General features: G+C 43.8%; 1 protein-coding gene across 1 annotated transcript in view; it reads right to left on the bottom strand.

Moving 5' to 3' along the window:
* The window catches only part of FGF14 (fibroblast growth factor 14), a 633,342-nt gene extending 608,036 nt beyond the window's left edge, over nucleotides 1-25,306 (bottom strand). Inside the window, exon 1 of the mRNA XM_027557925.1 lies at nucleotides 24,278-25,306. Coding sequence (XP_027413726.1) covers nucleotides 24,278-24,485 — 208 coding nt within the window. The 5' untranslated portion in view covers nucleotides 24,486-25,306. The remainder of the gene's footprint in view (nucleotides 1-24,277) is intronic.
* Nucleotides 25,307-26,451: the final 1,145 nt, after the last annotated feature.

Genomic DNA, 26,451 nt, shown 5'->3' on the forward strand with positions numbered 1-26,451 from the left:
TGCAATACTTAAGTATAAGGGAATTAAATACTTGGAAAGAACACAAAGAAATCAACATAGAATGCCATGGAACTGGACAGTCTAGCATACAGTTTAGCCATTTTCAGCTTGCAGTTCAGTACATGGATGGCTCCCTACTCAGCCTCCAACCTGCCAAAATACCTACTAACATCTAGCAGCCTAATACTCAAACCCAGGAGAAGTTGGGAGAGCATGACATTTCTTTTCCTAGGTGGTTAACTCCCACTCTTAGGGTTCAGGTTCATGTCTGAACTTTTCCACAGATGACTGGCCCTGAGACTGTCCACCTACTTTAGGAAAGTCTCTGCGCATTTATAGTGACAGGGCTTTGAAAAGTGAAAGTGTTAGTACCTCAGTCGTGTCCGACTCTTTTTGGCCCCATGAACTCTAGCCCTCCAGGTTTCTCTGTCCATGGGATTCTCCAGGCAAGAATACTGGATTGGGTTGCCATTTCCTCCTCCAGGGCATCTTCCTGACCCAGGGATCAAATCCAGGTCTCCTGCATTGCAGGCAGATTCTTTATCATCTTTACCCAACTGGAAAATATGGTGATTTTTTTAAACAAAGCTTAATATACCTAAATATATATTAAGGTATAACAGGAGGGGTTGTTCTCCTACAACTTCAGATGACATTCTTATCACGGAATGTTTAAGTTTTACATGAGATATTTCTTGAAAAATCTGTGTGCAGGTCAGGAAGCAACAGTTAGAACTGGACATGGAACAACAGACTGGTTCCAAATAGGAAAAGGAGTATGTCAAGGCTGTATATTGTCACCCTGCTTATTTAACTTATATGCAGAGTACATCATGAGAAATGCTGGGCTGGATGAAGCACACACTGAAATCCAGTTTGCTGGGAAAAATATCAATAACCTCAGATATGCAGATGACACCACCCTTATGGCAGAAAGTGAACAGGAACTAAAAAGTCTCTTGATGAAAGTGAAAGAGGAGAGTGAAAAAGTTGGCTTAAAGCTCAACATTCAGAAGACGAATATCATGGCATCCAGCCCCATCACTTCATGGCAAATAGATGGGGAAACAGTGGAAACAGTGGCTGACTTTTTCAGGGGACTTCAAAATCACTGCAGATGGTAACTGCAGCCATGAGACTAAAAGGTGCTTACTCCTTGGAAGAAAAGCTATGACCAACCTAGACAGCATATTGAAAAGCAGAGACATTACTTTGCCAACAAACTTCCATCTAGTCAAGGCTATGGTTTTTCCAGTAGTCATGTATGAATTTGAGAGTTGGACTGTAAAGAAAGTGGAGCGCCGAAGAATTGATGCTTTTGAACTGTGGTGTTGGAGAAGACTCTTGAGAGTCCCTTTGACTGCAAAGAGATCCAACCAGTCCATCCTAAAGGAGATCATCGTGGATATTCATTGGAAGGACGGACGTTGAAGCTGAAACTCCAATACTTTGGCCACCTGATGTGAAGAGCTGACTCATTGGAAAAGACCCTGATGCTGGGAAAGATTGAGGGCAGGAGGAGAAGGGGACGACAGAGGATGAGATGATTGGATGGCATCACTGACTCGATGGACATGAGTTTGGGTAAACTCCAGGAGTTGGTGATAGATAAGGAGGCCTGGCATGCTGCAGTCCATGGGGTCGCAAAGAGTCAGACACGACTGAGCAACTGAACTGAACTGAGATATTTAAGAAGTGAATTGGAATAAGTTTAAATAAAAGTATAATTTATATCTCAGTGAATTCTGAGCCTCATGGCATTAATATTAAAGCTAAGTAGGCAAAGTAAATATAAATACAGTTTTATTATTGTCAGTATATTAATGAAATGACTGTGCTTTGAACATTTTAGATAAACATCAATAAGTCAGAGAACTATTTTAATCAGAGATAAATATATAAAAATTGCTCTTTCCATATACCTATGAATAGTCTGTTTTATTTTCACAATGGTATTAATTTCCTTAAAGTCCTTGTAAGTTTTACAAGGGTATTAATTTTTTAAGTGCTTATAAGCTAAACTACAGTAAAGGTAGGCATTAGATAAGCATGCCCATGATAGCCAAGTAAATAAACTTAAAAGTACAAAAAAAAAAAAATGCACAAAGACCCCAAGGGCATTGCCAGTCGGTTTTGTGGAGCAATAAACCAGTTTCCAGTCATAACCTATTTTACAGTTATTGCTACTTTCACTGCATTTTTCAACTTGAACATGTACCAAATTTATCATGAAATACTACCTAAGGACAGCTATGGACTCCTCCATTCCACTTAGAATACTCCAAATCCATCCTTCATTTGGTCCAACAAGCAGAATCTCATGACATAAGTGGCAGTGGTAAAAGGAAAAAGAAATGAGAGAGCAAAGGGCAAAGGGGAAGGAAGATACATGAGTTTATGATAGAGTTTCAGTTCAGTTCAGTTCAGTTCAGTCGCTCAGTTGTGTCTGACTCTGCAACCCCATGAATCACAGCACGCCAGGCCTCCCTGTCCATCACCAACTCCCGGAGTTCACTCAAACTCATGTCCATCGACTCAGTGATGCCATCCAGCCATCTCATCCTCTGTCGTCCCCTTCTCCTCCTGCCCCCAATCCCTCCCAGCATCAGAGTCTTTTCCAATGAGTCAGCTCTTCACATCAGGTGGCCAAAGTATTGGAGTTTCAGCTTCAGCATCAATCCTTCCAATGAACACCCAGGACTGATCTCCTTTAGGATGGACTGGTTGGATCTCCTTGCAGTCCAAGGAACTCTCAAGAGTCTTCTCCAACAGCACACTTCAAAAGCACCAATTCTTCGACGCTCAGCTTTCTTCACAGTCCAACTCTCACGTCCAAACATGACTACTGGAAAAACCATAGCCTTGACTAGACAGACCTTTGTTGGCAAAGTAATTGCTCTGCTTTTCAATATGCTATCTAGGTTGGTCATAACTTTCCTTCCAAGGAGTAAGCGTCTTTTAATTTCATGGCTGCAGTCACCATCTGCAGTGATTTTGGAGCCTAAAAAAATAAAGTCAGACACTGTTTCCACTGTTTCCCCATCACCTCTGTCAATATTGCTTCTTTAGCTCCAGGACAGACCATCCCCAGCAACTCTTCCATCTGTATCTGACCTTCCAATCCTCTCCTCTCCCTGTATGAAGACTAAGATACCAGATATTTGGAGGTAACAGAGTGAACTTCTAAATTACCAAGGTGACCTACTTATTTGAGAGAAGTTTAAAGTGCTAGTTAGATTGTGGTGGTGGTCACTAAGTCCTGTCTGACTCTTGCAACCCTGTGGACTCTAGCTCTCCAGGTTCCCCTGTCCATGGGATCTTCTAGACAATAATACTGGAGTGTGTTGCCCTTTCCTTCTCCAGGGGATCTTCCCGATCCAGGGATCGAACCCATGTCTCCTGCACTGGCCCATAGCTAGATTGTACTAATCCGTAATTACCAATGCCAAGGTGCCTGCCTAATAAGCCTGATACAGGAAGTAAACACACTTTAAAATGTCCTGTTAAACCTATCCATCCTAAGCTGCACACCTAAGCATCTAATTTTACTTCTCTCTTTTTTTCTTGCTTCTAAAGGCATTTAATGAGACTAGTTTCCAAGTTTTACATCACTTGATAAGAGGAACCAGCACAGCAGAAAGGTTTCCCTGGTAGGTCCCGTGGGGCTCAGTGCTTAACAGAGAGGAAGAGACTTCCTTCTAGGCCCCTGCTGTGACCGGAGAGACAGCAATAGGATCTGTACGTGTACCCAGGACTATTTCTTGATCCACGAACCTGCCACCCTGAAGGACTTTGCCTTGTATCTGTTTCTTCATGTCTCAGCTGAACTGTGACAAGGATGGTGCTAGGTAAACTTAACACTGGTTGGTGTGGTCAGGTAGGTAGAGCACTGCTCCGAAGTAGATGTTCAGACATAGATGCCATTGCAGACACGTTGAACCATATCGTTTGTTAGTGCTCATCATGGCCCATGAGCCTGCAGTGGGTTTGAGCCAGGACCTTTAAAATAAGGACGTATTAGTGGTAGATTTCCTCATTCTAATTTACCATTACTTCCTTATTTTGGTGGTGATGGTGATAACCTACACACATGGACCCTATGTGTGTAGGATGTCTTTTGGTTCAAGTAACTGGAAAATGACTGAAGTTTCAGGGCAATAGAACAGCAGGTGGATGTTGGCATGAATGAAGAAGAAAGGCAGGTAGTCCTGGATGGTAGTGGGTAATACATCAAGAAACCAGATGCGAAATGGAGACAGCTGAGCTATGAGTTGAAGGTCTATGGATTCTTTGACTACTGTAGCTTGAGCACTTGGTAGTGCAAAAGAGAATTCTTTTAACTTTATTAAGTAATAAAAAAGAATTCACTCATTCCTCCCACTCCATATATATATGTATATATACACATACCACATCTTTCTTATCCATCCAACTATTGATGGATATTTAGGCTGCTTCATATCTTGGCTAGTGCTGCAATAATTATGAGGGTGCAATGTCTTTAGTTAGCATTTTCTTCAGATAGATACCCAGAAATGGAAGTGCTGGATCAGATGGTAGTTCTAGTTTAGATTTTCTGAGGAACCTCCATTGATTTCCAGAGTGACTGCACCAATTTACATTCCCACTGACAGGGCTCAAGGTCTCCCTTTTCTCCACATCGTCCCTACTGCTTGTTATTTCTTATCTTTTTGATAACAGATATTATAAAAGGTGTGAGGTGATAACCTTATTGCAATTCTGATTTACATTTCTCTGACAATTAGTGACTTTGAGTATCTTCTCACATACCTATTGTCCATCTGTACGTCTTGACGTGAGAATAGGTATATTCACATCCTCTGCTCATTTTTTAATCAGATCATTTGTTTTGTTATTGAGTTGCATGAGTTCTTTATATACTTTGGGGATTAGTCCTTATCGAATATATGATTTGCAAATATTTTCTTCCATTCAGTAGACATTGCTGAGCAGAAGCTTTTCAGTTTGATGTGTTCACACTTGTCTATTTTTGCTTTTACTGCTTTTGCTTTTGATGTCAGATTCAAAAAATCATCACCGAGACCTATGTCAGGAAGCTTGCTGTCTATGTTTTCTTCTAAGAGTTTAAAGGTTTCAGGTCTCACATTCCAGTCTTTAATCCATTTGTAGTTAATTTTTAGTGTATGATATAATACAGTGGTCCAGCTTTATTCTTTTGCATGTGCCTGTCCAATTTTCCCATTTATTGAGGAGACTGTCCTTTCCCCATTGTCTATTCTTGGCTCCTTTGATGTAAATGAATTGACCATACGGCATGGGTTCGTTTCCCGGCTCTGTATTCTGTCCCACTGACCTATGTGTGTGCATGTATGCCAGTACCACACTGTTTTAATTGCTACAGCTTTGTAATAGAGCTTGAAATCAGGGAGCATGTTGCCTCCACCTTTGCTGTTCTTCTCAAGATTCTTTTGGCAATCTAATTTCAATTGGCATCTAATTTTAAGTAAAAATGATCTCAACAAAAACTATTTGAAAGCCATGAAATGGACTGGTGTGGGTATAAAATATTCTGGTTTTTAATTTCAAAATCACAAGTTTAAAAACCCAAAATATGTAACTTATTCATTATTTTTGCATTGATCCCACTTCCAAGCTACTCATTTCTGCCTTCAAATTGCTGTTAACACAAACCCTTGCCCAGTGGCTGTCTTAGATGAAAGATTCCGTCCGTCTATAGATTAGGTGAGCACACAAGCATCCAGAATTTAGTCATGTCTAACATACTTCCAAGTCCATAAATACATTTAACATGCTTAGCATTTGTCCCTCAAGTTGGAAAAATCCAAACCAAAATTTAGCTGAAAGAGTATTTCACTATTCAGCAACTTAAAATATGGATATTTTACCAAGATGTAATAATATGACAGTTAGGAAATAAATATAATGTATATTACCTGAAATTACTTTTAGGCAATTTTTTAAGTACTCTGTACCTGTTTTGCCATACTTGTTAGCAGTACCAACATCTATCATTTTCCTTAATTTTCTAGTAATTCTAAAGTGAAGAGAGAAAGAAGAGCTCCTCATAAAACATACAATAATATTTAAAAGTATTTCTACCAATTATAAATTTTATAGAATACAAGAAAGAAAGGGTCAAAGTTCCATCTTCTGTTAAAACTGTAACAGTGGGAGCTTCCCTGGTGGCTCAGATGGTAAAGAATGCACCTGCAATGCAGGAGACCTGGATTCGATCCCTGGGTCAGGAAGATCCCCTGGAGAAGGAAATGGCCACCCACTCCAGTATTCTTGCCTGGAGAGTTCCATGGATAGAGGAGCCTGGAGGGCTACATTCCATGGGGTTGCGAAGACTCAGACACAACTGAGCGACTAACACACACACAGACGTGTCAGTTCTGGGAGACAGGCATTTGCTTACCTGTATCCTCAGCAGCTAACACAGACCCTGGCCCATAGCAGATGCTCAATAAATTTTTTTTTTAAGTTGAAAGAAAAAAAAAAACAAAACCTGTAACAGTGAAAGAAAAGCATAGTCAAGCAAAAACTGTTACTAAGATTCACAGAGGTAACTGCTTCTGCTCTGGGCAATAAATGTAAGAGAGCAAGACTACGATTCACAAAAAGAGCTGATGACCCTCCTTTCCTTCCCTCGAGGCTTTCACAGACATGATAGCGGGCAGCAAAGACACTGGGCGAGGAAGTGCAAGTGTAACTGTGCCAGTCCTTAGGACATGGCCTGGACTGTGGCATCTTTATATGGCAGTTTATTTTTTTACTCAAGACTATGTTAATGCAACAACATTCAGAGCCTTTCCTTAACTCTGCACTAGTCAGACCGACCTTTTTTTTGCATTGTACAGTTGTCTACTGCCTTTACCCTAATTGGCACCAAAAAAAAACCCACAAAAGTTTAATCATTTACTCACTCACTTCCCACTGAAATGACAGAATTCAGGGTTTTGCTGCCAATTTGCTCCTACCACAGTGTGTCTACAACTGTTATCACCACCTTTTTAAAATGAACCCCTTCCCCTTCTTATATGAATTATGCTGTGGCCCTGTAAATACCCATTTTATAAACTTATAACCTAGGATCTCTAAGAAGGATGCTAGTTCTAAATCGAAGAAATTGAAATTGCTTATTATAAGGCATTACTAGGTATGTATTTGTAAAGTTTAAATGGTCATTAATAACTAAATCTGTGCTCTTGTTTTAACAAGGGATCACCCTTAAAATATCATTTTATATATTTTGTGACATTCTGAAGCATTAAGATAACCAAGAAATAGATATTCACCCCCTCCCCAAACACAATTCAAATTTTATAAAAGAAAGGAGAAGAAAAGCAAAATACGTTTCCAAGACTTGTGCTTTTAGCAAACTGTTTCCTTAATGCATCTCTCCACTAAGCAACAGTCATCAGGGGTTACTCCAAAGCATAGCCAGAGTAATGTATTAGGATTCTTGTATAAGAAGTTGTGGCTCACGTTGCTGAAAAGTTCCCTGTAGCTCAATAGCCTGTGACATTTTCAGTCTGGTGATATTTCACCGGAAACATCATCTTGCTGGGAAGTTCGCTGCTGCCCCATGGACCTTAAGTGCTACAAACCAAGTTGTTCAGTCTTCCCATTCCAGAAACATTCTCTAGTTCACTAACTGTTACCACATCCAGTTTAGCTCCTCTGCCAGGCTTCTGGACTCCGAATTATGATTCTTCTCATCCTCCAAAGTAAAAAGAGTCCCTTAACATTACCCAAAGTCCCCAAACATGAACCTTTTGCTCAGCCTCTGACTTGCACTCACACTATACTCCCCTTGCCAAGAATATACTCATCTCTCCTGCCAAAAGACACACGCATTTAAAAGTCAGCTCAGGTCACACTTCTCAACGAGATTTCCCTTTCTTCCCGGCTCATCCTTCCATGGGTCTCCTACAGCCTTCCCGTGGGCCTTTCATATCTCATTACCAGTGTTCTCTATATGTTGAGCTTCAGTACGTTGGGGCCAAAGACCAAATCTTTACAGAGTGTTTTAAATCTCTCCCAGTAACTAACATGGAACTTACCCCATACAGTTATTGTATAAATGCCAAAAGGAAGATGGAGACTCAAGGAAAATTTTGGAGGTGATGGATAGGTAATAAATATCTCATCTTTGTGGTGAGAGCACCAAAGTGTATTCATATGTCCAAACTCATCAAATCATACACATTAAACATTCAAGGTTTTTGTATATAAATTATAGCTCAGTAAGATGCTAAAAAATTTCTGCTCCAAGGCAACTAAAGGTCTCTTGGATCCAAAATAAATAATGGCATAAATTACTTTTTACAGCAACAAATGTCACTTTACAAAATTAAATAAATAAATGCTGACAGGTTTACCCAGATAGATTGTATAGTATCTGTCTTCTCAAAACCTCAGGATCATCTTTTCCATAATTTCCAAATAAGATGTTTCTCTACATTATGTGCATCTTCAGAACGACAGCCCTGAAGACACCAGAGAGGAAAGACAAGGTTGCTGTGTGGAAACAGACTTAAAGGACAACTTACCCAGGGGATTTCTGCCCTGTCTGCAAAAGAGCTTCTGCTTTAGACTGTCTTCAGGAGGATGTTTGCATTGCAGAGCGACCTTGGCATCTAAAGACTGCTTCCAGGTTGCTGCTGTTCAGTCGCTCAGTCATGCCCAACTCTTTGCAACCCTATGGACCTCAGCACGCCAGGCTTCTATGTCCTTCACTATCTCCCAGAGTTTGCTCAAACTCATGTCCACTGACTCTGTGATGCCATCCAACCATCTCATCCTCTGTCACCCTCTCCCCTTCTGTCCTCAATCTTTCCCATCATCAGGGTCTTTTCCAATGAGTTGACTCTTCACATCAGGTTGTTAAAGCATTGGAGCTTCAGCTTCAGCACCAGTCCTTCCAATGAACATTCAGGGTTGATTTGCTTTAGGATTGACTGGTGTGATCTATTTGCAGTCCAAGGGACTCTCAAGAGACTTCCCCCGCACCACAGTTCAAAAGCATCAATTCTTTGGTGCTTAGCTTCCAGGTTAGAGGGTGGATTTGTTTTCCATTCAGGATAATAAAGACCATGGTTCCCTGATGGGCAAAAACTGGGCATTTTTTCAAGAAGCTCCTTAAAAGAAGGCAGATTTCCTAAACTCAGAGGTCTTCAGCTCTAACACCAACCCACTGTGTGCAGATGCCCACCTTGGCCACTCAGCACTGCCCCCTGGCAGACATGAGGACTCAGGAAACAAGAACCTGAAGCCTGTTGACCCTAAGTTGTTGCTGTTGTTTAGCTGGTAAGCCATGTCTGACTCTTTGACCCCATGGACTGTAGCCCACCAGTCTCCTCTGTCCGTGGGACTTTCCAGGCAAGGTTCCTGGAATGGGTTGCCATTTCCTTCTCCAGGGGATCTTCCTGACTCAGGGATGGAACCCACATCTCCTGCATTGACAGGCAGATTCTTTGCCACTGAGCCAGCTGGGAAGCCCGTGTCCTGAGTAATCCAGTCCTTCATCTCTGACCCAGGAGCCTCTGTCCTCAACCAGCATCCCTGTAACAGGGGAGGACCGGCTTGTTAGTTAGCTGGAGAACCCTTTGTAGTTTCGGACAACTGCTGGATGTTAGCCAAAAGTGAGTGTGTTCAGTTAGGAGTTTTTAGTTCACAAAAGAAAACAGAAGTTACCACATTGAGGTCTACACATCTCACATGCTATGGTACAGGCAAATCTCAAAGTCAACAAGTGAGAGGTCTATACATCTCACATGCGATGGTACAGGCAAACCTCAAAGTCAACAAGTGAAAAGCACAGGCTCAAGGGCACGAGGATTCCAGGATTTGATCACCTGAGGCTGTGTGTGTGTGTGTATGTGTGTGCGCACATGCCCACTCAATCGTTTCCGAGTCTTTGGGACCCCATGGACTGTAGCCCACCAGGCTCCTCTGTCCATAGAATTTTCCAGACAAGAATACTGGAGTGGGTTGCCATTTCCTTCTCCAGGGGATCTTCCCGATCCAGCGATCAAACTCCTATCTCTTATATCTCCTGCATCGGCAGGCAGGTTCTTTACCCACTGAACCACCGAGGGAAGCCATCTGAGGCTCTAGGCTAAGGTAAAGTCAGAGAGAGTAGATCGGGCTGCCTCTCACAGGAGGCATGGGTGGGAATAGAGAATGAGGTTTCTGGGGTGATGAGAACACTCTAGATCTTCAGTAGGGTGGTTGGCACAAAAATACACACAATAGTCAAAGATATCAAACTCTACTGTAAAGAGCTGTGCATTTTAATGTATGTAAATTATGCTCAATTAAAAAAAAAAAAGCACTACAAATTCTAAATATCCAAACACTGAATATGTTGCATTCCCCTTTAGTTTCAAGATAGAATGATTCACAGAGACACGGAGACAATACCAGCCACTCTCATGTATACCCTTTGAACCTGCCTTTAATCGGTGGCTGCAATATAAGGATTTAAGACGACACCTCTAGAGAAAGACTGCTTGTGTTTCAACTGCTAGCTGAGCGCTGCTGCTGCTGCTACGTCTCTTCAGTTGTGACTGACTCTGTGCGACCCCATAGACGGCAGCCCACCAGGCTCCCCGTCCCTGGGATTCTCCAGGCAAGAACACTGGAGTGGGTTGCCGTTTCCTTCTCCAATGCATGAAAGTGAAAAGTGAAAGTGAAGTCGTTCAGTCGTGTCCGACTCTTAGCGACCCCATGGACTGCAGGCCACCAGGCTCCTCCATCCATGGGATTTTCCAGGCAAGAGTACTGGAGTGGAGTGCCATTGCCTTCTCCAGCTAGCTGAGTAGCATCAGATAAATTCCTTAAACTCTTCATGCCTGATCTTCACCCTTTATCAGATAAATATAAGAAAAGTTCCTACCTATGGTTCTGAGGACTAAATTAGGTAATATAAATAAAATATCTAGTACAGAGAATGCACCCTATAAAGATTATTTTTATTATTACAGAGAGCACAAATATTAATACAGGATTCAGAGTAATTCAGGATATATCAGTTAAAATAAAAGAGTAATATGTTTTTTAAAAATCTAGTAAGTATAGACTATCATTATTGGAAATATTAGGTGTAATAATTATATTGATAATAATAATACTCCCAAATTGTTTAAGTATATAATCCATTAAAGCCACAGATACACATCACAGTTTTTTCTAACATGTTATTTGAAGCCCAGAAAGAAAAACATTATAGTCAAACAAGTGCTACTTTGGAAAAATATCTCAAGTTCAGACTGATGTGTCTCATTTACTGTCTGACAACTGTACTGTTGATATTTTTTGCCCTTTTTCCCCCTTATGGTAATATACGTCAAAGTTGAAAAGCCAGTTGTATAATATACTAATCCCAACCTTGCCTGAAGAGTTAAATTGACGACGAACCTTTTGAAAGACACAAGTAAAGGAAAGAAAGATGTGAGGACAAAATCTCGGGTATGCGGGTACAAATACTGGGAGAACGGGCGGGATCCTTGGTGATGGAAAAGCAGTTTACTGAAGCGACGGGGACAGAGCGGCCCGGGCTCCTGCTCTGCAGAGGAGAGCACGTTCAGCACCTTTCCAGGAAAAGGGCCATGCGCCATGGGGGGCCAGAAACCCCTATGCACGGTGTGGTTTAAGATCATTCCCAAGACCTTTAAAGGAAATATAATTCCAACTAAAAAATGATAAACAGCATCAACAAATATAAAAAATAAAAATTTAAAAGAAGTATAATTAGGAAAGGTAAAATAAGTAAACAATCATGATCCCACAAATTTCTGTTTTAAAATTTATTTTTTAATGTGTTGCTATATCATGAAGGTATTTCTAACATTTAGAAGCCATTCTATTAAGAAGTATTTCCAATATTTTATATTTATTATTACATGTCTGATATATGAGGGATTTTGCGCCACTTAACTGGCATTTGGGTGGGAAGTTTAAATGTAAAAGAAAAGCTAATTAAGATGATGGAAAAAGTGAATTTCTAGGAAACAAGTCATTGGATAATAAAGGAGGAAAGAGCAGACTGGGTCAACTGTTTTCAAGCTGCCCCCTCCCCCAGGAAAATGTTGAGGCAGAGCCATTGGTAACTACTGCCTGTTTAATTTAGAAAGTGACTCAGGCCTCCAGGCAAACAAAGCCCTTTCTTTGCTTTCAAATGGTAACACCTGGATTACAACAGAAACACAACCAAGAAAGATGAGTTTCAGACTTTCAAATAAGTGGCTATTTAAGAAAAAAACAAAAACCCTACAACTGTTTTAGCCTTAGAGCCTTCTTATTTTCGGAGCTGCCCTGATGGCCCAGCTGGTAAAAAATCCACTCACATCTTCTTTTTTTAAAGTCTGTCATGTGCTCCACACAGGAAGTGGGAAAATCAGAGATTACAATCCCTCTCAAACTACACTTTATCTAAGAAAGAAGCAGCATTTCAGTAGAGGCTACCACACACTTCACTGATCCACTCTAATTGTGCAGACAACACAATTATGTTATGGGGCAAAAACAGACATTTTAATTACAACTACATTTCTATCCAAGATGCAGGTGCACAAACCTATGTATGTATATTCAGTGAAGTTCACACTTCCTTTTTCTTGCCAGACCTGAATAATCTGGGAAATTGGCTTTTAACTATTATTTGACTCCCCAAATGGAACAAAGTATTGTGCACAAAAGCATCAACTATCAACAAAGAACTGTATAACATCTTTGAAAAAACAAAAACAAAAAAAACCTTTGACTTATCTTTATTGTAAGGCATTATTTTTTCATCCCTATGGACTTTGGAGTCAAGAAAATGAACTCTTTAACCCAGAGCAACTCTCCCAAGAACTGCCCATTCAAACTATGATCTAGATGGGAAAACTTGTCAAAGTTTCCTACTTGCCATTGAAAGTTACCACAGCCTCTTGAATGTAAACAGTCTGGAGAGAGGCAAGTTTTGCTCTGTGTTTCAAGGAGACAGGGGTGTTTTATTGGCAAATGGTCAGTAGCTCAGAATCAAAAGGAATCGTCCAAACCATTTAAACCTTGGTCAGAACATCCTAGATGCCTCCCTCTTGTCCCTTCCCAAATTCAAACTGGCCACGGAGATTACATGGACTCCACTTCCTCTCCAGCCCCTGTGTCTGCCTTATTTTCGACTTCCCCGCTTCCTCTCTGGCAGTTCTTACCTTCAACCCAGCTCCACACAAAGATTTTTCCACAGTATTTCCAAAATTGTCAAGAGTCCAAAATAGCTTAGTTGAAAGATTCACTGAAAATGGCTAATGAAAATCTAAGGACACAAGAGGTACGTAAAACAGAAGACTGTAAGACCCTTTACTCCCCTCTATCCTCCACGTCAGTCCTCACCGTCTACCCATCCTCTATCTGAATTGCCTCTCCACTCTGAAGAAACGACAAAACCATAAACAAAACAAATTAGTGACCTTACACATGCCCCCACACATACCCTTGAAAGATGGCCCCCAAATGGGCCCCTCTCGGAACTAACAGGACTCCAAGGGCTTCTCCAGGAAACCAGTAAACCGATACTAGTTATTCCCTTGAGCAGCCTGTGGGAAACTCAAGTTAAAATTAATGAACAACCTCGACAAATTCATAGATACCAGACTTACACTCTGCTTTAAACCCCACTTGTTCTGGAGCCTGACAAAACTGGTAAGACTGCCGAAGAATTCTTACCACACTCAGTTCTCCTGGATCTCAGTGCCCGGTTGAGAAAGGAAGAGAAAATCTCACAGTTTCTTCCTCTCCAAGCCCCACTGGTTATTGATCCCTTCTCTTCCAGCAACAGCTATTGGCTTCTTGTTTGTCTCATTTCAGGTTCCGAGAACTCAGCCTGGGAACCATCAGACTGAGGGTCCTCAAAACATGGTCGGACAGAAATGTAGGTTGCACTCCATGTGCAACTCCACTCCAGGTGCAACTCCATTAACTCCACTTCAGTTAATGTCCTGATGACCGAGGCTTTCTTTGGCTGTCTTTGGATGTGGCTCCGGATCTTGGGAGGGTGGGACCTTTTGCACATTCTTTGGGGACACTTCTTAGAATCCAACAAGTTTTTCATTACTGCCAGGAATATTTACCATTTGTCTCAACTGAAACCTGACAAGATATTAGAAAAAATCTTTTTTTTTATTTAAAATAGCTCTACAGTGAGAAGTGGGCCAGACTGAAATCTGACATTCAGAGCCTGATAAGAACTTTTTCAAGGACTCCTCCCCCAAGTTAGGCTTCCCAGGTGGCTCAAGGGTAAAGAATCTGCCTGCCAATGAAGGAGACTCAGGAGACGTGGATTTGATCCCTGGGTCCAGAAGATCACTTGGAGGAGGAAATGGCAACCCACTCCAGTATTTGTGCCTGGAAAATTCCATGGACAGAGAAGCCTGGCAGGTGGGCTACGGTCCATGGAGTCGCAAAGAGTCAGACATAACCAAACATGGGCTTGCACGCGCATGTGCGCATGCACACACACACACTACTGCTACTACTACCACTACCCCTAAGCTAAGTGAAACTATGAACTCAGAAGGAAAGAAAGATCTTCTGAAACAGACAGCTCTAAGTCTAGTACACAGAAATCTTTTTATTTCCATGTTAGTTGAAGAGCTTCTCCCGGCTCCAAAGCAGCAAACAGAAGATAACGTAGTCCAATGAGTGATCAGCTCTTTGATGTCATAAAAGTTGTAACACAATTCTTTGAGGAATTCAAAACTATTCCTTGTTTCAGAAACTGAGTTCTTAAAAGAACAGAAATGCAGCCCATGAAGCAATTCAAAGTCCACCTATCCGTTTTAGCTATCCCCACATCTCCCCTACACTGGTAGGTATTACAAAATCCTGGATTTAGGAAACAAAAGTCCTTCTTGAAGGATCTTACATTCTTTCCCTGTGTCTTGAGATATAAATAGTCTACCCAGTTTTCTTGAGGAACTGATGACCAGTTCTTTGAAAAGCAAACTTCAAGGAGGATATTATCATAAGATGGGAGAAAAAAGGTTAAAAGACTGGAAACTAGGCCAACAAATGTCTTTTAAAAGTGTAAAGCCATCTGAGCAGGGAACCTTAACCTACTCCATCTGCCAGAAACATAATTTGGGTCTAGCGTTCTTTTATAAAGCGGGGAGCCTGCCTTATCATACCCTCAAAATAGTCTTATTCAACTTTTAAATTTACAGTGAAGTTTTGTGTGTGTGTGTGTGTGTGTGTGTGTGTGTGTGTGTTTTAAGATTTGAAAATGCTTGAGATTTTTCCCAATAGTTCAGAATAACAGAAGGAAAAACAAGACAACGTAGGCCGAGTCCTCTCCAAAAAATGTTGAGACTGAAGGAAAAGACATCTGGGGAATACAATAGATATAAAGGAATGCCGTCTGTTTGAGCACCAACCACACAAGTCTGTAAGATGCAAAAAGAGCTCTTGGTGGTGTCACCAGTGAAGTACAAAGCTTTTCTTCTTCCAAATATCAAAGCTGGGAGACGCGCTATCTCTACAACTCAAAACCGGCTCTTCCAACATGAGGGAGCCGCCACACCTCTAAAAGGTCAATCATGAGCCTGAAGGTGACCTTCCATCTCTGATCTCAAATTTAAACTACAACTTAAAATATACTCAACATAGACCAGGAGAGACAGGAGGAAGAGGATAAAGTTCATTCAGAATCCGGATTGGGTGGAAAAATGACAAGAGGCTTGGCATGTGAGAACTGCAACTGACTTGAGACTATTTTAATCAGTGCCCAAGGATTGCAGGGACAATATTCATTGGATATTCATTGAAAGCACTGACCCTGAAGCGCCAATCCTTTGGCCACCTGATGCAAAGAGCCAACTCACTGTAAAAGATCCTGATGCTGGGAAAGATTAGAGGCAGGAGGAGGTTGGGGCGTGACAGAGGATGAGATGGCTGGATGGCCTCACGGACTTAATGGACAAGAGTTTCAGTAAAGTCTGGGAGATGGTGAAGGAAGGACAGGGAAGCCTGATGTGCTGCAGTCCATGGGGCTGCAAAGAGTTGACCCGACTGAGCGACTCAACAACAGCATACACTGCAGGTGAGGAGACTGAGGACGGGAGAACTAAGGGAGCCAGCGGGTCTGCCCATGTCGAGTGGGGACTGGGCTCATCCTCTCCCACTCCTGAACTTGGGCGCCTCAGCCAGCAAGTTAGCTCCTTCCTGCCTCCCAGCCCTTTTTCCTCTGAACGCCCGGGCGCCTCGGGTGAAGGCGGCCACCTGTGCGCCGGGACCACACTCCCTCGCCGTCCTCCGGCTCCGGGGGCGCACGGGGACGCGCGCGTGGTAGCCGATCCTGGGGTATCCCGCAAAGACACGCGCCGGCGTCAGGCTGCCGGTCTGGCACGCGCGTCCAGTATCGCCCACACCGCCGCTTCCGGCCACGTGGTTTCCATAGCAACGGCTGCGCCGGCCGCCAAGCCCTCCTCCCCCCAGAGACGCCCCAGGGTCGGAGGTCATCTCTGTGGCAACGGAAACGTCTCGCGGTACGGCGGCTCGGACGGGCCGCTTCCACCGCATTGCGTAGCCGAGCCCTGGGCGCTCTGAGGAAGCGCGCGCGCTGTGGCCGGCCCCCAGGGCTCTGGCTGCCCGCGGGTCGTGGTGGACTAAGGCCACGCGTCGCCTGCCTGCCCCTCCACTCTCTCCAGGGTTCCATGAGGCCGACTCCGACCCCGGTCCGGCCAGATACCCAAGGGGCTCGTCTCCTGGAGGCTGAGGTGGCCGGGTTGGCGGTGGCAGAGAACTCTTGGGGTCCACTCGCTGCTCTGGAGGCGGGAGCTCGGCCCAGTCGTGCCTTTGATGGTGGCTCCGGGGGGCGGAAGCCGAGTAGCTGAGTGTGGTTGTGGGGAAAACAGGAGTTTGCAGATGACGGCTTAAAAAACGGGAAAGAGCGAACCGGGTAGGGGCGCCTCCTTTCCCAGCAAGTGAAACTCGAGGCTGCTGGTTTAGGGACTGTCCCCTCAAGAACAAAAACGTGCCGCATGGGAGAGTGCCGTCTTCAGAGGAACCTCGGAAATGAAAAAGAGGATTCAAATTCACTCAACTGTTTTGCCGAATGCTTTGCTCTTTAAGGAGCATATTAAAGCTTAGAAAAGAAAATGAAGCGGGCTTCTACAGAGGGAACCAAAGGGTGCCCTAACACTTGTTATTTAAAGGCTGAGCGGGTCAGAACCGGTGTATGCCCGTCAATTCAGTTCAGTCGCTCAGTTCAGTTCGTGTCCAACTCTTTGCGACCCCATGGACTGCAGCATGCCAGGCCTCCCTGTCCATCACCAGCTCCCGGTGTCTACTCACACTCATGTCCATTGAGTCCGTGATGCCATCCAACCATCCATCCTCTGTCGTCCCCATCTCCTCCTGCCCTCAATCTTTCCCAGCATCGGGATCTTTTCCAAAGAGTCAGTTCTTCGCATCAAATGGCCAAAGTATTGGAGTTTCAGCTTCAGCATCAGTCCTTCCAGTGAATGTTCAGGACTTAGCTCTTGGGCTTATGTGTTTAAGGAAGGTCTGAAGTTTTGAGATTTAGCATAAGGGCATGAGAAAATGTGGGCCCCGGGGAATATTGCAAACCATGTTTCAGGATGCCCTGGGATGAAGGGTCAGAAAGCCACTAACAGCTTTTTCCTTCCTTGTTTTATCATTTAGAGGCCAAATTCTTGGTTGGCACTTTTGGAAAGAAGTAAGCATCAAGTGAACTTAACCAAGTAAATTGTATGATACTGGCAGTTACAGTCCCACAGTTCACTTTCTCAAGGAACCCTGTTTTTCACTATTCATTTAAAATGTATTGAAAACCTGTGATCTGTCACAACGAGTTTTTGTCAGGGAACAATGATAAAGGCAGTAGTGCTTGACAGTTGTTAGGTGACTTTCTTAGATGGTGTTAGTAGGTTAGATAAAAACTTAAAGGTTCCCTGTAAAACTTGTCTGCAGCATACCTCCTTTTTGCTTTCATGTTTAGGAAGACCCTAAGAATTCCTCCGTTAAACTTCTCTACCCTTCATCATTCTTCCTTTTACTTCTGGCCAAAGCGAAAAAAGAAAAAAAAAAAAAATGAGTTTGTACCAACTACAGAACTATACAGGGAAAACATCAAGACATACCTGGTCTTCAAAAGCAGAACAGCAGAAAAGTGCCTTTCTGGAGGCACACAAAGGAACTGAGAAATCTTGCAATTCCCTGCCTTTCTGTCCTCAGGTTCAACTCTTATAACTAAATATAGCACATGGTACACAATCTAAAACCCCAAGAAACACAGCACAGACTATGGCATTAGGCAGCTAGACATGTCAGTAGGTATTTCCCTGACCCACTGTCCCTCCCGTAGGTAGTACTAAGTTGGGCTCAAAGGTTTTAAGAATATAGAGACAATGCAATGTCTCATTTAAAACTTAATAGAAGAGCTTCAAATATACTGTTTAAACATCCCGACTGTTTCCCCTTAAGGCATAAGGAACTATTTTGAATAAATGCTTCCATTTTGAGACATCTACATATTTAAAGAAAGCTTATGAGTCAATTGAGTGAGTTATGATGCCAGAATGTACAAAGGAGCAAAAACTTCAGTGATTGTCCTTGTTACCACATTTATAAAAATGCTTCACAAAAGTCCTCAATGTTTGTGTTGCTAAAATATGGAAGACTGGGTTTGAACGTTTTTAAAGGAGTGGTTCCGCGTGGGAAATGTGAAATATAGAATCAGCTTTCACACCTTCTGAGAGCAGTGCATCGTTTGAGGGAACGTGCTTAGTTATGGATGCTGCCTGTGTTGAGAACAGGCTGGATATAGGTACAGCTAAAGTGAGCTCCATTGTTAAAACCAAGTTCAGATGATCATGCGTTTGGTTTCACACTTGTTAACTTGGATAGAAATTAAAGCAAACATAATGCAAAAACACAACACTCCCAACAAGTCAATACTTGGAAGCCTAACAAACATTGAATCGTTGGTTCATGAAGTGCCACTGCCTGCAAAACTCATTTTGCTACTTCAGTAACTAAAGCTTCCTGGATGGAGCCCAAGGTCAACTGGTGTTATTGGGTTGGCCAAAAAGTTTGAAGTTTTTCCATAAGATCCTACCAAAAAAAAAACCCAAATGAAATTTTTGGGCAACCCAATCCATGGAATCCCACTCTGAAGGCAAGCATATGAGAAGGAGAAGGGCCTGACATCTGTTTGGTGTTCCAGCCATGCAGTCCGAATCTGCTGTCTCCATACTATATCTGCTCTGTGTTTAGAAATGCAGAGGTTATGGCCCATTAGTGGCTCACCCAGCTCTACGGGAACCTAGGATGAGTCGGCAGGTGCAGGAGAAGAAGTGAAAAATGCTCACTCTTTTTTTCTTCTCCCTCTTCTTATTTTCTCACTTCCCAAAGGCATGACCTCCCCAGATGTAAAGCAATTAGCTTTAAAAGACTAGCATATATTTACATGAGTAACAGTGGCACACCAGATGTTTTTGGCACCTAAAACAGCTTAGTAAATGGCAAAAGCAAAGCTGGAAGACACCCTTAAAAAGGAGGAAATAGAAAGTGACAATGACTTCTACCAAGCCCTGCTTGTTTCATCTCAAAGTTACACAGCAGAGAGAGTGAGGTTTGAAGAGGAAACTCAAGGCCACGAGTTTGTCAATTTTCTAAATGCGCTTTGCAGAACTAAATCTAGGGCACCCGCTTCATACCCTCCTTGCTGCTAGCACTGGCCCCTGATAAAATTACCTCTAGTTACAAATTTTTCTTAAAATCTGTGCTTTCCAAAATCCACCAAGCCATGGAAATTTGTGTGTGGGAGTAGCTATACATAAGTCCCCTGTATATGACCCTTCATGTTGCAAACTTTCTAAGATGCATTCCCATGTCCAGTCATGTTTGTTCGTGTGTCTGGTGGAGATAGTCATGTGCACGCACCCTCTACAATTGTTTGCGTTTTGTGTACTTAACTATACAGTACTGTACAGAGTACAATAGTACAGTATCTTTATTTCAAGCCCAGGTTGTACCCAGACATCACTGGATCATTTTTCTAAGAGGGTTGGCAGAATTGAATCCAGCAAGGAACCAGAACCTGTCTGTGCAGTTGCAGCTCGCCCTCTGTTTCCTCTCTGGGGTCTCAAAGAGTTGGAAACGACTCAGCAACTGAGCACATGTGCTCACTGCACACTCTGTCTCCTATGGCTGAAAATCCTTCAGCTCTAGCATCTCCCGCCTCCTCTCCCTTCTCATATGAGTAACTCTTCTTACCTGTTCATTCACGCAATGCCAGCTCCTGTGTGCCAGCTGTTGTACTGTACTTTGTTTTTTATGTATTATTTCTGTGAAAAGTACTATAAACCTATTACAGACAATACTATATAGCTGATTGTGTTCTTGAGTACCTAGGCTAACTTTGTCAGACTTACGAACAAATTGGACTTACGAACAAATTCTTGGAAGTCATCCGTAGGTAGGGGATTTACTATATTTGCACATCTGTGGCTTCCTTTGCCTGGTGGACAGTATGTATCTGAATAGACATCCATGACATGACCTTCCTATTTCTCTTTATTGTGGACTTCTTTTTTCCAACTGTATTGATTTCCTTAGCAGCCATCGGTCAAAGTTTAGTGACCTAGATTATTTCCCAAACTGGCCTGGGATACACATTGGTCAGTCCAAACTATCAGTACGAGTTTAAACAAACAGATCAAGCCCTCCTCCAGGCAAAAAAAGTGCCTTGGACTCAGTATTCCCTACTTAATGATCTGCCTAAAATACAGTCACTTTGCATGACTCATGCAGTGAAAGTTGAAGCAGGTAACATCTATTCTAAACATATAGCTATTCCTCTCCTAGGAAAATAGGAGAAAGTAGGACATTTAAGCAGAGGCATGCACACCCACGTGTGTGTGACTGTGTGTGTCTGATAATAGCTATATTGTGAGATATTGGACGTCTTTATGTAGACAGTAAATTTACTTCCTATCCAATATCCAAGCTATTGCAATTTAATTTAAAGAGCATATATTGTACAAATGCATTCTTCATGCTCTCCTCCATTTAAGTTTTATATAAAAAACAACCACCAGTAAAAACCTATTTAATTATCACTTCTTATTTAAACACTAGTCAGTGACTTTTGGGTAGGTGAATAAAACGCCCTTAAGTCTATGACTCTATTATTTGCTTATTTCCACACCAACCTGGTTATATAGCAGTACTCTGACATTTCTCTCAGGAACCCCAGAGCAAACTCTGTACTTGTTGATAAAGCACTGGGAATAAGCAGTAAATTACTTTATAACTTGGAAAAATTAGAAAGAAAAAGATTCCTCTAATAACAAGTCTTGACAGCAAATTCGTGATCCTAGTACTGGTACTTGGAGGTATTCTGCTAAGCTTCTTAGTTTGAAACCAGTTAATTGTCCTCATTTGAGATGTAAGATAATATAATAGGTAGTAGTCAATCTGTTCTTTTTGGTTTTTAACAGTTAAGAAGGTTTTAGTCTTTGTTTTATTTTAATTACCCAATTAACTTCTTAGTTATACTGCTATCTTGGGATCAGAACCATTTTAGGCCTCGTGTTAATAGCAGAAGGAAAAGAGAATTTACCAGCTACCATCATGAAAGTGAATGGCTAGGCAAGGGTTTGATTCCATCTAGGAAGGCAAAACTTTAGAAGGTAGACAAATAGAGTGACACATCAAAGTCCCATTTTTAAAACGATTTACAAAATGCTGCAACTCCCAGGTTGGCGCTCTCACCCCTGACATTCTAAGACTTAAACTATCCTATTCAAGTAGTTGAGGCATTGTTAGACGCAGTTGGAGTTAACCCATCAACTCATACCCAAGTACTTTAGCATTCATAAGCTGCAAAATAAATTGCTCTAAAAATAACATCTTTTATTTGACACCTTCCAAAACGCCTCTGAAGCAAAGAAAAAAAAAAAATCTACTTTATTCCAGAGAGATGAAAGTGGGTGGGGTGGGAGAGGTGTAATGAAAAGATCTTGAATCGTGTATGGGTGAAAATTAGTGTTTCCAGTAAAACTGTTTACCAAAAAAATAAAATAAAAATTTATAAAAGGCAGTAAGGAAACTTACTGTTCCCTGCTGAATTACTGCCCACTCTCAGCACTATGGAGAGACAGATTCTAGATCTCTATAACAAACGGCCAAGTCCAAAGAAATGCTTTTACAGTATTCCTTTCTCAGAGGGAGATAAATCTTTTCACTGGACACAAGGGTTTACAGACCACTGATTTGACTGTGTGAGGGAGTAACCCTTGCCTCAAGGGTCTTGGCGTGAACTTGGGAGAGGGTAGTGTTGCAGATTTGGGTATGACCAGGCCATCAGCAAGTGTTGGGCCTGATGCCGGCTTGGTCGGGGTACCCACAGCTCAACGCCCAATTGGAAATGCGGCTGGGGAGGTGACCACACTGCTTTCTCCTTGGGTGATGCTCAGGATGGTGGTACCATCTCAGAGTTGCTAAATACTGAGGAGTTAAGAGAGAGGAGGGTGGAAGGACAGGGCATGGAGCGGGTGGTGGAGAAAGAGGAGAGGGGGACGGAGAGAAAGCCGGTCAAGCTAAACAGAGCAGGGAGCTGAGAACTCCAGGTCGGAGGCAGGGAGCCACTGCAGCACCCCGCCGCCCAGAGCTTCTCTCAACTGCCACCCAAAGGTCCCGGCAGAAGGCAACTGCCAGGCGTCCTCCCCGCATCCGAGCACCTGCCCTCTGGACCGGCAGCACAGAGGGCAACAAGGGGGACCCAGCCTCCGCATCCACCCCTCCATCCTCGCCCACCCAGCCTTCCTCCCCCCTCCCCACCCCTCCTCCCCCCTCCCCACCCCTCCTCCCCCCTCCCCACCCCTCCTCCCCCCTCCTCCCCCCTCCTCCCCTTCTACTCCCTCCTCCCCCTCCTCCCCCTCCCCCTCTTCTCGCGCCGCCCAGCTACGCTGCATCAGCCAGCACCGGAGGCAGGGAGGCGGCCTCCACTTGCCGCCCGGCCGGCGGGGCTCCGGGAGCCAGCGCGCCCCCGGCGGAGCTCGCAGTGTCAGGGTACCCGCGGGAAGCCATGATCTACTACACCGCAGTGCCGGCGTCAGGAGCCCCGGGCGCCCCGGGCTGCCGCGGCAGGACGGCCAGGGCCCCGCCCCCGCCCCCCAACACGGCCCCCAGACACAAACACCGGCCTCCCGCCCCCGGGTCCCTCCCCGACCTGGGCCGAACCGGGGGACACCGCGCTCCCCCCGCCCCACCGCCTTCAGCGCTCGCGCTCTCGGACCCGCCGCGCCCGCGCGCCGCCGCCACCACCACGCAGTCCTCCGGCATGGCCTCCCCAGGGCGGCTCGCCCACAGGTCCGCGGCCGCCCCCAAACGCCTCAGACTGAGATCCCGGGAAGTGAGCCCCGGGGACCCGACTCCCCCGAATCACCTGCATTTGCATTTCTTATGTAACGTACTGCAAGTGTCCCGGCTGGAGCCTTTTGGAAAGGGGGCGCACGATCGCCGCGAGGCTGAAGCAGGGACCCGGGGCAGGCGCATCCCACCCGGGGGACACAGACACGGGGCGAGGAGACTGCTTTATTACAGGGAGAGACCGGGCTCGTCGGCTCGGTGTGGGGTTCCCTCCCGACAGGAGCCCCGCTCAAGTGTCCCTAGTGACAGGAGGTGTCGGAGGCAGAAAACGGGAGAAGGAGTTAAAACTCCCGCACGGCGAGCTAGACGGGGGCGGGAGGCGGGGGCCGCGAGGGAGGGGGAGCCCCTTCTACTTTGGTAAAGGTGATGGGGTGGCGGATATTGTGCAAGCTAATCAGAAAGTCTCGAACAGGTTCTCGGAGCCGAGCTAGGTCTCCCCGAAGCCTGCAGCACGAGTCGGCGAAGCTCTCGGCTTCTTTTTCCTGGCAACGAACGAAGCTTCAGCTGCCTCGGGCCAAACCTTAAGCCATAAACCCTTCAATACTTCACCAAACATCGGCAACCAGATACATTAATTAAAAAAAAGTTTCCTCCTCCCTCCAAGTGACGGATTGTGTCACAGCCAAGGGATGCTGACACGGGTTTGGGGGCTCAGAGACGCGGATCCAGCTGTTCCTTGTTTATCCATGCAATAGCTCTATACACTACACTGTCCTGGTCCTTTGCTGTCTCCCCTGCCTTCCTGCATAGCAGAACTGCAGATCTAGCTCAGTGAGCAACAGACAGGTTATTAGGAGGAAAAACATAACATGATGCATGTTTTGCTTACCAGTTGGGTTCTTGTTTTTCTTAAGACTCTTGCCACAAAGACACTGCAGCATATGCGTTCCTTTGCTGAAAATGTTCCAAAGAAACCACATTGATTTGGGCGAAAAGCAATCCAGCAGCTTAGACACCCTGAGAAAGAAGAGATCCTTGTGGTTGCATAATAATAATTTGAAATCAGTTCTCCTGAAGAGGGGCACCGGTTTTACCATAGGAAAAACGATGATATTCCGGATCTTCTCCCAGTTTTTTCCCCTCACGTGGTGTATTTCTTTGAGACTTCTCAGTGATTGTTTTTTTTCGGCCAGGGTGAACGATTTTATCCCCCTTGATCACCACTGGATTATTACCAAAGGGTTGGCCAAAAAATCCTTTTTCAGCGTGAAGACAAACAAAAAAGCAAAGAAATCCCAACTGAGAGCAGAGTTAATCAAGGAGAACAGGAATGCACAAAAGATCCCCGAAGAGAAAACCATAGCCTTTTTACTTGATCGCTATGAGGATGAGTGAGTCTGCAGGAGGCTGAGCAGGATTCGTCTCACTGAGAGAAGACTGCCATTGTGTTGTCCCTAGGAGAGAAGATTAAAAAAAAAGAAAAAGGAAAGAAAGAAAGAAAAAAGAAAAAAAAAAAAAAAAGGAAAAGGAAAAGAAAAAACCACCACCAGCACACACACACACTGATACCACCTCCGAGTCTGACAGCCGAAGACACAGCCTCCCTTCTGTGTCGATTTTTTTTTTTTTTTTTAAATAATCAATCGCCGGTGCTCAGTGGGATCGGATTAAACCTGCAGTTCTCAATCACCACGAAGAAAAGATGCAAATCGAGGTGCTTGGGCAGGCTGGTCGTAGTAGGTAGACAGCGCCACGGACCCCCTGGCTCCTGGCTCGCGCTCCGCCGGTTTCCAACAACGGTGAGCATGGGGAAAATCTCCCCTCCGGATTCCTCGCCCAGCCTCGGATGTGAGTTACAGGCATTAAAGGGAGGAGGAGTTGAAGTTTGCATTGAAAAGACTGGCTTTCCATGACGTAGCCACGTGCTTTCAGACCCGTCACCAGTGAGATGCTTGCACCCGCCCGGGGAGGGCAGTATCACTGCAGTCTCCCCGCCGGTTCCCCTCTCGAAGTACCCCCCACACCCCACCACCGGCACTCAGCCCCAGCCCCACCGTTCGACCCCCTCCCTCCTCTCCCGGCCTGATGAGGCTTGCTGCTTGCCCTCCGGCGCCAGCTAACAGAGCCTTCTCTTTCAAAGTGAATTCTGAAAAGGAGAATTGATGGTAATTAGCAAACCTTCAAAAATACATGGGATGGACCGGAGGCAGGGGTTTAAGCGGAAACAGCAGTTTAGGACCACTCGGGCAACATTAGTTGAACCTTACACTTTCCAAAAACAGCCTGGAAAGCATCTAAACCCTTAAGGAAAACTCAAGTTCCTTTAGTTCTTATTTGAATCCTACTTGAAGAGCTGTTGGAAAAATATAAACTAGACATATGACAAATATGTACTTGCAGATACTGCCTGTTAAAAGAGCAATCACTAAGATCAGAGTGAGGAGCTATACTTTGTTGAGGAGGGTCATATGTAAATGGGAATATTTATGCCTTTTCTAGACAACCCATGATCTTCAAATACTTTTTTTTGGTACAGAAAGCACTCTGCTTGATTCACACACTAATTCATTGCTTTTTTTTCTGCACTCATTAATTGAACTAACATTAAATTCATCCTTATTCTGTTATCTACGCTTGTCTACAAATTTGTCACCTGCCACCACCATTTAACCTAACAAAATGGCAAATTTTTTTTCTTTTATCAAGATGTAACCCAGTTTCCTAATTTCCCAGAAAAATGAAAAGATTTAGGGCAGCGTTTTTTATTTATTTTATCTCATTTGAGGAAAATATACAAGATAATACAAACTGTTACTAAGAATCATATAACAAATTCCAGTGTAGTTCTTAATCAGAATTAATAAATGTTAACATTTCATATTTGTGTGCTGAGCATTTTCAAAATGTAAAATTCACCACTTTCACTGTTGTTAGGCAAAGGACTTAAAGTTATGCCAGCTTATTAAGCTCTGTCTTAATTTCAAAAAATTTAAGCTATTACCTCTTCTGCATGGGATATCAAGCTATCTTATAAACAAATAGATGTAGATTTATGTTGTTGAA

The sequence above is a fragment of the Bos indicus x Bos taurus genome, chromosome 12 (assembly GCF_003369695.1).
Source record: "Bos indicus x Bos taurus breed Angus x Brahman F1 hybrid chromosome 12, Bos_hybrid_MaternalHap_v2.0, whole genome shotgun sequence".
NCBI classification, from domain to species: domain Eukaryota; kingdom Metazoa; phylum Chordata; class Mammalia; order Artiodactyla; family Bovidae; genus Bos; species Bos indicus x Bos taurus.